The 15,945-nt window shown below is 39.5% G+C and overlaps 1 protein-coding gene across 1 annotated transcript; it reads right to left on the bottom strand.

Moving 5' to 3' along the window:
• Window positions 1–807: 807 nt before the first annotated feature.
• cfap91 (cilia and flagella associated protein 91) lies at window positions 808–14,780 on the bottom strand. Its single transcript, XM_047370911.1, has 17 exons — window positions 14,592–14,780; window positions 14,430–14,506; window positions 8,844–8,992; window positions 8,693–8,755; window positions 8,077–8,133; window positions 7,805–7,974; window positions 7,544–7,721; window positions 4,303–4,460; window positions 4,069–4,209; window positions 3,863–3,987; window positions 3,674–3,787; window positions 2,848–2,919; window positions 2,588–2,734; window positions 2,290–2,511; window positions 1,730–1,878; window positions 1,552–1,640; window positions 808–1,456 (listed from the first exon to the last, which is right to left on the bottom strand). Exons 1-17 carry the CDS (start codon window positions 14,677–14,679, stop codon window positions 1,242–1,244), a joined length of 2,214 nt encoding a protein of 737 aa, XP_047226867.1. The 5' UTR covers window positions 14,680–14,780; the 3' UTR covers window positions 808–1,241.
• Window positions 14,781–15,945: the final 1,165 nt, after the last annotated feature.

Below are 15,945 nucleotides of genomic sequence, written 5' to 3'. Positions count from 1 at the left end.
TATTCTAATCTTAAATGTTGTGTTTTCATTGGCTGTAAGCAGAAAATCCTCACAATTAACAGAAATCAAGGCTTAAAAACATCAGCTTGTCTGCAGTTCATCTATGTAATGTGTTTAATTTAATTAGCTAAGTTACCTGAAATAAATGAACTTTTTAACATTACTCCACTTTATTGAATGGGTCTGTATATTCTTGCTGCCTGATGGTTCAAGAGATGGACCTTTGAGTTATTTCAGAATCTAATGCTTCACACACTTCCCTTCATTGGAGAAAGTCAAGATTCACTTAGGAGTAATTTTCTAATGCAGGACAGATTTAGAAAAAAAATCTAATGGAATTGTATAGAAATACATATTATTACAACTTGTCCATCCATTTGCATGTAAATAATTATGGATGAATCAATGCCTAAATGTTGTGGGGTGAGACTGTTCAACAGAGACCCGTTGGATCAACATAAGCAGTTGATAATGTAGGACACAGCAGGGAATTGTACCTAATCATTAGCATTGTTGTACAAAAGTGTTTTCAACTGGTTCAAAGAAGTGAGAAACTGCTTTTTTGGTGTGTAGAAGTGACACAATGATGTGAATATTGAACAAATAGTTTTGAGAATTTCAGCTCTTATCTGAGAAATGATTCAAAGCGACTGAGAAAAACGGTGAGCCCTGAAGAAAAAACCGGCCCTAAAATTTCTGACTGGAGGAAACAAACAAAAAATAAAATGTCAATTAAAAAACACTTTTTGATCTCACTCTTTTCCACATAAAGTAATAAAGACAAGATAGTAAAAAGAAAGCAGAGCAAATGTTTAAAATACTTTTATTCAATAAGCTGTACAGCAAGAAAATACAAAGAAACCAAACATTTTTTTAGATTTTATATATAGATATATAATAGACAGACAGATCATTTATTTTGTTGAATAATCCCTCAGTAAAACAGAGTCCAACAAATATTAAATCAGTCAAATAAAAATAAGAAGTTTTTAGAGATGTTACCAACTGCTGCGACGAAGTAACACAAAGACGTCAGTCAACTTCAACCCTGTAGATATCTTCTGCCTGCCCCTTCAGTCCAGGTTCCTTCAAAACTTAGGTTAAATATGATGATTTTATCGAAACACTGCAACCGTAGATCAAAATGATGCTCCTCAGGATTTCATTTCCTAAAAATCTAGAATGAGTGGTATGAGACTGATTTCTTAAAGATTCAGATCGGATATTGAAGCTGCTCAGTTTTAATCTTCACTCCCTTCTTTATTTGGAACATGTGACGGCTGTGTTTGTTTTCCTTGCTCCTCTTGGCTCGTCATCTCCTCCTCAGCCTGACAAGAGGTTTTTATACTTGTGATGGTCACCTGTGAGGTTTCGGGAGGATGGATCCCAGTAGGTGATTCATGCCCCTGAACGATACTCCGAGCCGCCTCCAAGTGTCTCTGCTGCTTCAAGTGCACTGGGGGAGAAATGTCAAGGTTTAACAAATAAGGAAAATAATAAGAAGAAATAGTAGTTTCAGAATATTTACCATAAAAGTATGAGCACACAAACCTCTTTGCCTGACACTGATCTTGTCAATTTCAGGGATAAGAAAGCTGAACACCATCTCTGACACTATCTCCTCTGACTGAAGACTGTCACTGTTAAACAAAACATAAACATTTTATTATTTCCGTCTTGTAATTTCTGAATAAAAAGCTTCAACAAACACACCAAAGTCATAGTTCACCTTTTCTCCATGGCATAAGCAACATCATTGAGCTGCTTTGCCTTCCAGTGGATCTCCTCTCTGGCCTGGTCGTCAGCCACATGCTCCACATATCCCAAGATCATGTCCTCTAAATACATATCCACACTTTCCTGGTGCACCTGCACTATCTGACACATCAAGGGTTTGATGCGTTAGGTTCATGTATAAATGTACAGACGTTCAACAAGGTTTTATTACGTATTTCAGCTGAAAACAAACGTTAAGACCTCACAACCCTCTGAACCCACACTCTCCACAGTTAAACATGGTGGTGGCAGCATCATGGTGTTGGAATGCTTTTCTTCAGCCATACTTTTCAGATTTTTATTTGAAAAAAATATATATATATAACTATGTGTCATCCAATTCAAGATTTGTTGTTTATCAAATCAAATCTTAATAAAATGCACTGAAGATTGTACTTGTAAAGTGACAAAATATGAAAAACCTAAGGACGTATGATTACTATTGCAATGGAGTCGACATCTTATTTCCATTAAAGTCTCTTTTGTGCGGATGTCACAGAAGAATGTACACACTTGTCTGAAGATTTCGTCTCTTTCTCTGCGCCTACGCTCCTCCACCTGACGCCTCCCGCTCTCCTCTGCCTCCCGTTGACGGCGCTCTCTCTCAGCCAGCAGCGTGAAAGCGTGGATCCTGCGCTCCTCCTGGAGATGAATCAGCTCCTTGGACAAGGTGTCGAACAGCTGTGCAAGCACCTCACCGACCACTGAGGCCTGTTGCGCTTCCTCCTGCAAATCCTGCAGAGAAGAAGAGAGACTGCGATGAGATTCTTGGTGAGCTTGTAAGCTTACGAGTCGTTGTGATGTGCTTCACCTTTTGCATCTGCCAATCCCTCTGCTTCTTCAGGGTCATTATAAGCTCTTTGTGAGCTTTCTGTAGCTGCTGCTCCTCACTCTGCAGAGCATGGGCGTATCTCCATTCCTGGATGAGCTCCAGCTGGTTTTCTTTGTTCTTGAACATCTACATAATAACACAAATCGAACAAGATGGATCGGGCATATACTTTGTACTAAAACGCATGCAAACCTTCCTAGATGAACTTTAACTGGGACATAATGCCAACTCAAACAGACCTCATACTGGACACTTCTTCCCCTCAGGAGTTTCTGCAGATAGATTACTGCAAGCTCTGTTTGCTCCATCTCCTACATGAAGGCACACAAGTCATGTCACAAGTACAATTTCTAATACAGCGCCTTGGAAAAAAGTGTAGAACTCCTCGAACCTTTTCACATTTTGTCATGTTACAGCGACAATCTGATCGTGGCTGTATTTAGATTTAATATGGTAGTTTTTTCTTTACAAATTTAAAATTTTAAAAGTGGGCCGTGCATTTATATCCAGCCCTTCTGAGTCAGTATTTTGCCAATTCTTCTCGACAGAATAATTCAAGCTTAGTCAGACTGGATAGATTGGATTGTCCGTCATGCAGTAAAAAGCATTCCCATAGCATGCTGCTGCCCCCACCATATTTCACTGTGGGGATTGTGTGTTTTTACCTTTCCTCCACACATAGTGTCGCATGTAGGTCAAAAAGGTACATTTTTGTCTTATTTGACTAATCTTCTTCCAAATGTTTGTTGTGTCTGACTCGGAGCCCTTGACGGGACAGCTGGGTTTATAAAAAGAACAGATTACACGCAGGGGGACTTTTTTTACTAACCAGGTGAGTTCTGGGGGTATAAATGCACACCACACTTTTCAGATTGTTATTTGTAAAAAAAATTCAGGAACTGTTTTTCTCCTACTCAAAGTTATGCAGTACTTTGTGTTTCACATAAAACCCCAATGTTGATGTTGTGGTTGTAACGTGATAAAATGTTGAAAGATTGAATACCTTTGCAAGTTCTGAGTTAATATAATATAATTGAAAAAGTAATTGCAGACACTTTAACTAACCTCTGTGGGGCTTTCTACCTTTGGAGTGACAGGAGGAGTAGGAGGCTTCTCCTTTTCGATCAGAAAACGTAGGGCTTTCCCTGTAATCTCCTTGCCCTCCTCCTCCCTGAAGGCCTGTTTGGCCACAACTTGTATTTAGTATGTAACCAGATTTTAGATGATATACTCAGTAAGCATTATTATTATTACCTTGTAATCCTTCAGTAGCTCCACGGCTTTTTGAGCAGCAGACTTCTTCACATCCTTGACATCTTTACACTGTTTATTCCATCGCTTGAAAGACACCTCTAGTCCTGCCTCTAGCTCTTGTAAGCCTGTGTATAATCAAATGTAAATACTGTAATGTACCAATTCTGTGGCTCTGCAGTAGCATTTGCTAAGATTTCTCAACAGACCTTCATGTGTATCTAAATAGTGGCTCTCGAACTTGTTGCCATTAGTGAACTTTACTTTGTGAGTCTGACAATCAGTAACGATGTCCCTTTGCTGTAGTTTTCCCTCCACATTTTTCCTCTTAGCTTCCAGTTTTCTAAGCGCTATAGACATAAGAGTAGATAAGAAGTATGTAAACAATTGAGGAAAAGCCCTCATTAATATGCAGTTCTCATCAACACAGCAGGATGTCTTACACCTCATGTAGTCATTGTGGGTTTTCTCGGGCTTAAGCTCCTTGTCTCTCAGGTGCTTAGAGTATATTTGGGTTAATCTGTCATATGTAGCATCCTTCTGAGCTTCATCTCTCTCCATCAGCAGCTCCTCCAGCACAGCAAGGCGAGCCTCCTGCAGTCTGGTCGACAACGAAATTGCTCCGGTTTTAGTTACACATTAAAAACAAACTGTTTAGGAAGATATCTTATTTCTGCTTCATTTGAAGTCCAAACATCAGGTGCATGTACAGGTCCTTCTCAAAATATTAGCATATTGTGATAAAGTTCATTATTTTCCATTATGTCATGATGAAAATGTAACATTCATATATTTTAGATTCATTGCACACTAACTGAAATATTTCAGGTCTTTTATTGTCTTAATACGGATGATTTTGGCATACAGCTCATGAAAACCCAAAATTCCTATCTCACAAAATTAGCATATCATTAAAAGGGTCTCTAAACGAGCTATGAACCTAATCATCTGAATCAACGAGTTAACTCTAAACACCTGCAAAAGATTCCTGAGGCCTTTAAAACTCTCAGCCTGGTTCATCACTCAAAACCCCAATCATGGGTAAAACTGCCGACCTGACTGCTGTCCAGAAGGCCACTATTGACACCCTCAAGCAAGAGGGTAAGACACAGAAAGACATTTCTGAACGAATAGGCTGTTCCCAGAGTGCTGTATCAAGGCACCTCAGTGGGAAGTCTGTGGGAAGGAAAAAGTGTGGCAGAAAACGCTGCACAACGAGAAGAGGTGACCGGACCCTGAGGAAGATTGTGGAGAAGGGCCGATTCCAGACCTTGGGGGACCTGCGGAAGCAGTGGACTGAGTCTGGAGTAGAAACATCCAGAGCCACCGTGCACAGGCGTGTGCAGGAAATGGGCTACAGGTGCCGCATACCCCAGACCTGGGCTACAGAGAAGCAGCACTGGACTGTTGCTCAGTGGTCCAAAGTACTTTTTTTGGATGAAAGCAAATTCTGCATGTCATTCGGAAATCAAGATGCCAGAGTCTGGAGGAAGACTGGGGAGAAGGAAATGCCAAAATGCCAGAAGTCCAGTGTCAAGTACCCACAGTCAGTGATGGTCTGGGGTGCCGTGTCAGCTGGTGGTGTTGGTCCACTGTGTTTTATCAAGGGCAGGGTCAATGCAGCTAGCTATCAGGAGATTTTGGAGCACTTCATGCTTCCATCTGCTGAAAAGCTTTATGGAGATGAAGATTTCATTTTTCAGCACGACTTAAACCACTGGTAAATGGTTTACTGACCATGGTATCACTGTGCTCAATTGGCCTGCCAACTCTCCTGACCTGAACCCCATAGAGAATCTGTGGGATATTGTGAAGAGAACGTTGAGAGACTCAAGACCCAACACTCTGGATGAGCTAAAGGCCACTATCGAAGCATCCTGGGCCTCCATAAGACCTCAGCAGTGCCACAGGCTGATTGCCTCCATGCCACGCCGCATTGAAGCAGTCATTTCTGCAAAAGGATTCCCGACCAAGTATTGAGTGCATAACTGTACATGATTATTTGAAGGTTGACGTTTTTTGTATTAAAAACACTTTTCTTTTATTGGTCGGATGAAATATGCTAATTTTGTGAGATAGGAATTTTGGGTTTTCATGAGCTGTATGCCAAAATCATCCATATTAAGACAATAAAAGACCTGAAATATTTCAGTTAGTGTGCAATGAATCTAAAATATATGAATGTTAAATTTTCATCATGACATTATGGAAAATAATGAACTTCATCACAATATGCTAATTTTTTTAGAAGGAACTGTATGTGATTAACACTGAGCATCAGCGTGGGCTAGGGTTGCCTGTGAGGTATTATTTCAGGAAACCTAAGGGCATCAGAAACATGTGATCAAACCTGAAATAAACCTGAACCAGAGAAGTCATTTCAAAGAATTAAGCTTTAGTCTATAAGATTTAGACATAGTAAAAGAAAGTACACCATCATTCCCACTTTGGTTTTTCTGTATCAGGACATAACAATAAATCTGCTCTTTCCCAGGTTCTAACATTTTTTTTTTCAATCTAAACTCAAGAAAACAAATACGCAACATATTCTACTAAAAGAAAGCCAAAATGGAATAGCCATGCATTAAAAAACACACTTGCTGCTTTTTATACAATTTGAGGGGAAGTAGCAGCCAGGTGGTGCTAATTGACTGCACTTCACGAACTGATCATCATCAGTGAGTATGAAGGCGGAGATTTCATACTTTGCTGTTCTTAAGCACATAGGTGTCTGCTAACACAATGCCAAGAAGGAGAAACACCAACAATGACTTTAGAGAAGCAATTGTTGCAGACAGTCTGGAAAGGATTATATGGTCATTTCTATCCATAATTTTACAATAAGAAGGATTATTCAAGTGGAAAACATTTGAAATGGTTGCCAATCTTCCCAGCAGTGAATGACTCTGAAACTTTACCCCAAGGATAGACTCTGTAATGCTCAGAGAAACTTAAACAAAACGACCTCTCCAAAACTACCAACTCAACAGGCCTAAATGAACATTTCTATTTGATACAGTTAGAGACAACATCATTTGAAAAGCCTAAACAAGTCTGGCTAGTCTGGAAGCCCTGCCAAGAGAAAGCCTCTTCTCATCAAAATGAATAAGAAAGCACATCTTAGGTTTTCAAAGCTGGATCTGAAGGACCCTCAAGAACTCTGGAACAACTTCCATGAGATGTGGTGTAGGTTTAAATAATTATGTGAAATACAGAAAACCAAATTAGAAACAAATCTTAAAATTCAAATTTGCAGCTTATCCAAGCACCTGGCTCTAAAAGACTCACTTGTACAATGAAAATTTTTGTTTGTAAGGAGAGAATGCGGTGCATAAATGATGATAATAATAATAACTGCTTATTTTAAATTTCAAACATATTATTTGAATAAAAATGTTGCATGACATGATTTAGACTACATTATTAGTTAGAGAAACTAAAGATAGATATTAAATCCCCTCAAAAGATAACAATATAACATATCATACGAGATATCTCCTTGTATGACATGCAAAGAAATGTTATATTCAACTTTATAAATTGTGTAATATCAAAGTTTTTTTTAAAATAATTTTCCTATTTAATCTTGGAGAAAAGAAACTGCAACTCAAATAGGAACATCAGAGCATTGCTTATATTTTGGGGTTTCAGACGAAAAAGTGCTTGAGGAACAGAGGAACTCACTTTTGGATTTCCCCTTCCCTGAAAGCCCACTCCTTGGCCTCCATCTCCTCCATCATACGCCTCCTCTTGTCGAGCTGGCTCAGATCATGCAGTGGAGGAAGGCTGGCCTCCCAAACTCGCTTTGCACGTGCCCGCTCTATCATTTCCACCTCAGCGAGCCCTGCTGGCAAGCCATGACCTAAGAGGCAGAGATAATCTACAGCTCTCAGAATGACATTTGGAGGTTGCAAAGCGTGAAGATGGTGTCAGTTGATCTCACACCCCAAGTCAGTGCTGCCAGTTGCAGGAGCTCTGAGGGACTCGCCCCAGGCGGTAGAACATACTCAGGGCTGTACGGGTCAGTCTGTGTTTCACTTTCTCTGTAGTCTGTCTGAACCCCCACAGAGCGCTGGGCGGGTTGATGCTCCTTATCAGTGGGTGTAAAATCTTCGCTGCAGTGATATTTTAATCATAGAGACATGTGCACTAATAAAACGAAAACGAACAGACTGACAAAGTCAAATTTGAGCAACTCGGGGAACATAGGAACTTACCTTGAAAATTCAAATATAACATCTGGTGGAAACTTTTGTTCAAATGGAATCAAAGGACTAAATGGGGAAAAAAAAATCTGTCATGTCATGTCAATATATACAAAAAATGTTTTCTTTCATTGTTTTCTAGAAATGCACCAATCAGTGAGCCGGAGATTGGAATCAACCATCCTTCTTTGATCGGCCAGATCAGCAAGTGAACATTTCAAATTTTAATGAAATGCTTCTAAGACCTAAGAACTCCCACCATTTTCGGTCAATAAATACATCAACCAAATGTAAATACTTTGATGTAATTGGTTTACAGTTTCATAAAAATCATAAAACGTGGATTGTGTACGGTTTGATGCATAAATGGACGTAATCTGGTGGTTCTTTAAACCTGGATTCAAATTTAGGACCTCTATCAAAGAAACAACTATTAGTTTTTCTGTTGGAGTTTCATGCTTAGCAAAAAAATGTATCCATCAAAAGTGAAATTGGCAGGTCTGACCTCAAAGAGAAATGGAAATTCATATCAACCAGGCAAGCTCAATGTGTGCATCTCTTTTTATATTTTAGCCTAGATAAATAAATGCAGCATCAAAGCATTAGAATATATGGTGGCAAATCAAACCGCTTAAAGTATTTCCAGTAATCGGCTCCAGTCACATGGCATGTCTGAGCATTTGGATTAACCCTGTCAAGGAGATAACTCAGAGTCACAACACTGAAAAAGCATGTTTGAACTGGGGTGATAAGGGTACCTAAACCTCTGATTTATTCACCCAGCCAGTTGCTGCAGGGCCTCCCTGCGCTGCTCAGCATGTCCTCGCCAGTGGTAATCAGAATAGGACGGTACTGGCTCTGCTGGGTCCAGTTTAAGAGTGTACTGGGGCTTGCTGCTGAACATCGACACAAACTCAGGTACTTTTCTCTAAGGGAGATAAAAAGAAAAATATAATTGTCAAGAAGGTCCATATCGATTCATTCCTTTGTGTTGAGTTTCTTAGTTTTTTCTTGTGTCGTTTTTCTGTGCATTTTAGTTTAGATTCTTATTTTCAGTGTTAGTCTTTTCCTCCTTGGTTTGTAAAACCCTTTGTGCTTTGGTTCAGCTCCCTGTGTTCATTCTGGTGTTATTGTGACCTTCACTCAACTCTCTACTCGGACTCTCACTCAGCTGTTCTGCATTCCACTGATCGGAGATCATCATCTCTGCAGGTTATTTATGTAGTCCAATGATAACTGCATAGGTGTGATACAAGGTCAACTCTGGGTAAAAAGTGGAACGTATATGTGTCCAGGTTGTAGTGCTTCATTTCAACAGATTTTCTAGGTAACCATTTGAGACTTGGCTAAAACACAAAGAGTCATATTTAATATTGAATTCAATGGTTAATATGGCAACACACCCAAATCTTAAATTTCCAGAGAAATCCTCTCTTCTTGACTTGTTCTTAATACATGTTCCACATAAGTATTCAGGTATTAGTGTATTTGCAAATGACATAAGTGATCACTGTGCTAGCCATTGTCAAACGAGCTAAACTCCTAAAACATTTCTGTGGGCAAGTTCTCCATCATGTCCAAAGCCTGTGAAATGTCTGTATTTTCCAGGATAAAAAAAGATCTATGGCACTTTTACCAGTCGAGGTGCCATAGATCTTTTTTTATCCTGGAAAATACAGACATTTCACAGGCTTTGGACAAGTAGACTATCAAACGCCTGCCCCTTATATTAATGGATACATTTTAGGGGGAAGAGCTGAGGTCATGTGACCTAATGCCAGCATTCAAAAATTAAACGATACATTAATATAAATTCCAACTTAATAGACTTAATAGAAAAAGAGACTTAATAGAAAAAGTCGCAGATTGTGAGGTAAGAGTTGTTATTTTTCAAATACAAACTCAAATGAGCGGATATGATTTGTAAAAAGCTGTCCTTTTGGAGGATTAAATACATATTTTTGAAAAAAATATAAATTGCATTGAAACAGACCCGAAGCATCAAATGTATGTATCCTAGAGGATACGTTGTCCAGATAGGGGTATAAAACAGGAACTTAGTTACTCTCAGACTTTCAGTTTGCGCTACAATACTGGTAGTAAAGGCTTTACACGGATGAGGTGTTATTAGCTGATGAACCTCATTCAAACAGAAATCAGAAAGAATTTTGATGATAGGAAGATTTGTTGTTTTTTGATAAATGTTATTCAATGATAGGTGTTCAAGCATGTTCAAGTGTTCAAAATCAATTGATAATTTTTTCACAATCAAATTTGTTGACTTTCTGCCACTTTCAAATTTTGTTTATGCAAAATATAACATAACATAGTTGATGCATTGTTTACAATAATTTGTTACATCAATTATTACAAATATGAAGAATTGTTATTTTTTTTAAACCTAAATGTATCCTCCGGGATACAAACTGTACATTTTTAAAACAAACAAAAAATGTGTGTATTTAGCCCTAAAAACATCAGAAAATGGTAATGAAATAATTTTCAAATGTATTATATGTACCTGTCCATTTAATGGTTAAAGATCAGGAGGATGCCTGGGATAGGGCCAGGCTTAGAAATCCCTTTTCTTCCCAATTTCTATGCAGACAAAACTACTCGAAACTTAACTGATTCTCAGAAATGTTGGAGAGTGATTACGTCTTAATTTGGAGATCAAATGATCAATGAATTACCTACTTGTATTGTCAAGGATGCACAGTACATAACTGACAAAGCAGCCATTCTTAATTGCCTCAACAAACATTTCATTTCCTCAGGATCCCTGTTCAAATCATTGCACTCACTGAACATGCAAGACGTTTGTTCTTCAACACACTTTAGGATTCAGACTGTGTCCTTTTGATGTAACCTCGGTTCAATTCAATTCAAAACTACTTTATTAATCCCAAAGGGAAATTAAATGTAGTTGTAGCTCATATTATGAAGGTTTCTTCAAAGAGCTGTTGGAGATGCTGATGGCTGTGGGCAGGAAGGATCTCCTGTAGCGCTCCGTCTTACAGCAGATCTGAAGAAGCCTCTGACTGAAGACACTCTGTTGTTGTAGGACAGTCTCATGAAGAGGATGCTCAGGGTTCTCCATAATGTTCTTCATTTTATGAAGAATCCTAGGACCTTTCAGCAGTTAGATCTTTGTAAATCTGCTGGACCTGACAATCTCAAGCCTTTCTTTCTAAGATCAGCTGCAGATTTTACAGCAGAACCTCTATGTTACATTTTTAAGCTAACTCTTTCTGAAAATAATATTCCCTGTATACGGAAGTCTGTCCATGTTTTTCCATTTTTTAAAGGCGGTAATCCGTCTGTAGTCAACAACTATAGGCCGATCTCTAAATTGTATGTGCTTTCAAAGTCCATGAAAAATGGGTTGGGGATCAACTCAAACTGTTCTTAGACTCAACCGGTCTGCTTTCACATCACCAGTCAGGTTTTCACAACAACTGCTGCTCTTAAAGTGGTAAACGGCATCATTGAAGCCCTAGATCGCCGAAAATATTGTGCAGCTCTTTTTATTGATTTATCAAAGGAAGCAACTTATCAGGTAAAACACAGTGTGTCCAAGCTGCTGGGTCCTCGTTTTCTTTCCTTCCTGTCTTAAAGGAAGTGCCTCAAAGCTCCATACAAGGGCTTTTGCTGTTCACAATTTGAGTTTGTGCTAAAGTACATTTCTGATACCCCTGGCTGATACTTGAGCTCCTCAGCCAAGGTTCGTCAGGACTAAGGGTGATCAAGCTCTTCAGTCAGGATGTCAGTTCTCTTGAAAATAATTTTGCTCAAATTGGTAAACTCACATTTATCTGTTTAAAGTCCCTTTTAAAGACATATTTTAATAATCAAATAATAAAACATTTTGAATATTATCATTGTTTTTTAGATTTAGTTTTTACCCCATATTACTTGCTATTTTATAATATTGTTTTACATTCTCTTTTTAATTCTATTAACTTTTTTTGTTTTTGAATTTGATCTTGTGAAACACTTTTGTAACCTCTCTTTTGAATGTTTTATATACACTGCTAAAAAAAAATAAAGGGAACACTCAAAAAACACATCCTAGATCTGAATGAAATGTTCTCATTGAATACTTTGTTCTGTACAAAGTTGAATGTGCTGACAACAAAATCACAAAAATAATCAATGGAAATCAAATTTATTAACCCATGGAGGCCTGGATTTGGAGTCACACACAAAATTAAAGTGGAAAAACACACTAGAGGCTGATCCAACTTTGATGTAATGTCCATAAAACAAGTCAAAATGAGGCTCAGTATTGTGTGTGGCCTCAACGTGTCTGTATGACCTCCCTACAACACCAGGACATGCTCCTGATGAGACGGTGGATGGTCTCCTGAGGGATCTCCTCCCAGACCTGGACTAAAGCATCCGCCAACTCCTGGACAGTTCAATTCAATTCAGTTTATGTATATAGCGCCAATTCACAACACATGTCGTCTCAAGGCACTTCACAACAGTCAGGTACATACATTCCAATTAATCCTAACCATTGAACAGTGCAGTCAGATTCAGTTATTTATTCAAATTGGATAAAACGTTTTTCTATCTAAGGAAACCCAGCAGATTGCATCCAGTCAGTGACTTGCAGCATTTCCTCCTCCTGGATGAGCATGTAGAGACAGTGGACAGTCACTGGCGTTGACTTTGCAGCAATCCCTCATACTGAGCATGCATGTAGTTACAGTGGAGAGGAAAAACTCCCTTTTAACAGGAAGAAACCTCTAGCAGAACCAGAACCAGGCTCAGCGTGAGCGGCCATCTGCCACGACCAACTGGGGGTTTGAAAGAACAGAGCAGAGACACAAAGAGAACAAAGAAGCACTGATCCAGGAGTCCTTTCTATGGGAAGGAAAAGTAAATGTTAATGGATGTAGCTCCTTTAGTCGTTTCACCTAGAAAGAAAGAACAGATAAGTCTGTGGTGCAACGTGACGTTGGTGGATGGAGCGAGACACGATGTCCCAGATGTGCTCAATTGGATTCAGGTCTGGGGAACAGGTGGACCAGTCCATAGCTTCAATGTCTTCATCTTGCAGGAACTGTTGACACACTCCAGCCACATGAGGTCTAGCAATGTCCTGCATTAGGAGGAACCCAGGGCCAACCGCACCAGCATATGGTCTCACAAGGGGTCTGAGGATTTCATCTCGATACCTAATGGCAGTCAGGCTACCTCTGGCGAGCACAAGGAGGGCCGTGCAGCCCTCCAAATAAATGCCACCCCACACCATTACTGACCCACTACCAAACCGGTCATGCTGAAGGATGTTGCAGGCAGCAGATCGCTCTCCACGGTGTCTCCAGACTCTGTCATGTCTGTCACATGTGCTCAGTGTGAACCTGCTTTCATCTGTGAAGAGCACAGGGCGCCAGTGGTGAATTTGCCAATCCTGGTGTTCTCTGGCAAATGCCAAGCGTCCTGCACGGTGTTGCTGCTGCTGGGTTGTTGCCCTCTTACGGCCTCCTCCCCGTCTCCTGGTGTCCATAGCTTCAATGTCTTCATCTTCCAGGACCTGCTGAGACTCTCCAGCCACATGAGGTCTAGCATTGTCCTGCATTAGGAGGAACCCAGGGCCAACCTCACCAGCATATGGTCTCACACTCATCTTGGTACCCAATGACAGTCAGGCTACCTCTGGCGAGCTGGGTTGTTGCCCTCCTACGGCCTCCTCCACGTCTCCTGGTGTACTGGCCTGTCTCCTGGTAGGGCCTCCAGGCTCTGGACACTACGCTGACAGATACAGCAAACCTTCTTGCCACAGCTCGCATTGATGTGCCATCCTGGATGAGCTGCACCACCTGAGCCACTTGTGTGGGTTGTAGAGTCCGTCTCATGCTACCATGAGTGTGAAAGCACCACCAACATTCAAAAGTGACCAAAACATCAGCCAGAAAGCATCAGTACTGAGAAGTGGTCTGTGGTCCCCACCTGCAGAACCACTCCTTTATTGAGTGTCTTGCTAATCGCCAAAGATTTCTCCCTGTTGTCTATTCCATTTGTACAACATCATGTGAAATTGATTGCCAATCAGTGTTGCTTCCTAAGTGGACAGTTTGATTTCACAGAAGTTTGATTTACTTGGATGTATATTGTGTTGTTTAAGTGTTCCCTTTATTTTTTTCAGCAGTGTAGATCACAAATAAGTTTGCAGCAAAAGGAAACAGAAAAAAAAAAGGTCTAAATTTAAAATTGTATGAAAAGGAAACGTATATTGAGATTAAAAAACGCCTGCATGATTGTAAATAACAAAACAACATCTAATAGAAACTAATATACGACCCAGTAGCACACAATTGTTCACTGAACAGATATTTTTGTGTGGATCAACTCACAAATCGACCTCTCGCTGCATAAGCCTTGAAATTGGCCCTGGTGTGGTCCACCTCTGAGGACACGGTGTAAACTGGATCTGTCATAAAAGGGTTAATTGCTGTTAACCAGCTTTCTGTATCACGTTATCAAACGTTATCGCACTTTTAGCTACATTTACCCACCATATAAACAGTCATAAGGCCGCTCCGATATCACAGCTTTAAAGTTATCTTTGTTCTTAGTAATAATTTGGGTGATAGAGTAACTCATTTTGTTTGTAGAAAACTTTTTTCCAACCCACTGTTCTAGCTAGCAGAGATGTTGAAACCGTACGATACGGAAAAACATTCTGAGTTGTAACCATGGAGACGGTCAACTGACCGTCTGGAAAGGGGAGGAGTTAGTCTCGAGCGTTTATAGCGGTGATGGGAAATACGTTTATTTTCTGGGATCCGACTCATTTGGCTTAGTTCACTAACAACATCTTCTTTTGGCTTTCAAACAGCTTTTTTGGGTTGTAGTGCTTTTGAAACTAAGCCAGTTTTTGATATTTGATTAATTCAGAGTTTATACTAATGATGGGACTTATGACTCTTGGAAGGAAACCGAATCTTCAGGATCCGTTCACTTCAAAGAACCGTTCAAATAATTCAGTTTTAAAAATGCACACATTTCGAAGAACAAGTCGCTTCATCACTACTATGTTTAATATATACATTTTGGAAACCTGGCATGTGTGGGAGGAATTCGCAAAAAAAGTTGAATCATCTATTTTTAGTAAGATTGATGTTTTTATTTTAAAGGTTCTAGATATAACCAAGGTATGTTCACGCAAAATAAAAATCTTTCTTTATGTAAATATTTTGATAAATGTAAGTGTAACATAATAAAATATAAATAGCTAATACCAATGTAGTTCCCTACTAAAACGGTTGTGTGCATTAATAGCAATTTAGTGCTGTTTGTAATACAGAAACAAAATATAGAGCAAAAAGTTACAAAATAGAAGAGAAAAAAGAGCACTTGGGTGACAATTGAGGTAATGCACTAATCTTAAACAACACTTTATTATAAACATTAACCAATTAAAGTGTGCAAATATTCAAATAAAAGAATATCCCCCCAAAAAGGCAATGTCCCGCTTTATTGTTTCTTCTGTTTCACATTGCTATAACCTGGCAAATTTGCGTTGAGAAAGATGAGTCTCGTCCTCTTCTCTCCCGCTGCATGCAGTCCGCATCGTCATTGTAGCCAGACCGCACAATTAATTCCCATGAAGGTGTTCTTAGATTCTTAATTGAGCAAAAAATACTTTTAACCATTTTCTGGGACAATTTTCTTCAGCCTTTTCAAACATGCAAAATGACTCTTCCTCTTTATCTCCATCTGCAGCTGCCACCAGTACCACCTCATTGAATCCACATTGTGGCCGCTGTGGAGGTTCCCTCCTATAGTGCACACTGGTTTTCAGCAGTTCACCTTACCCATTTCCCAGTGATCAATACAAGATTTCTTGTATGATTAGACCTTTCTGTG

Source organism: Girardinichthys multiradiatus, chromosome 7, assembly GCF_021462225.1.
Source record: "Girardinichthys multiradiatus isolate DD_20200921_A chromosome 7, DD_fGirMul_XY1, whole genome shotgun sequence".
Classification (NCBI taxonomy): domain Eukaryota; kingdom Metazoa; phylum Chordata; class Actinopteri; order Cyprinodontiformes; family Goodeidae; genus Girardinichthys; species Girardinichthys multiradiatus.
This window is presented reverse-complemented; position numbering and strand designations above follow the sequence as displayed.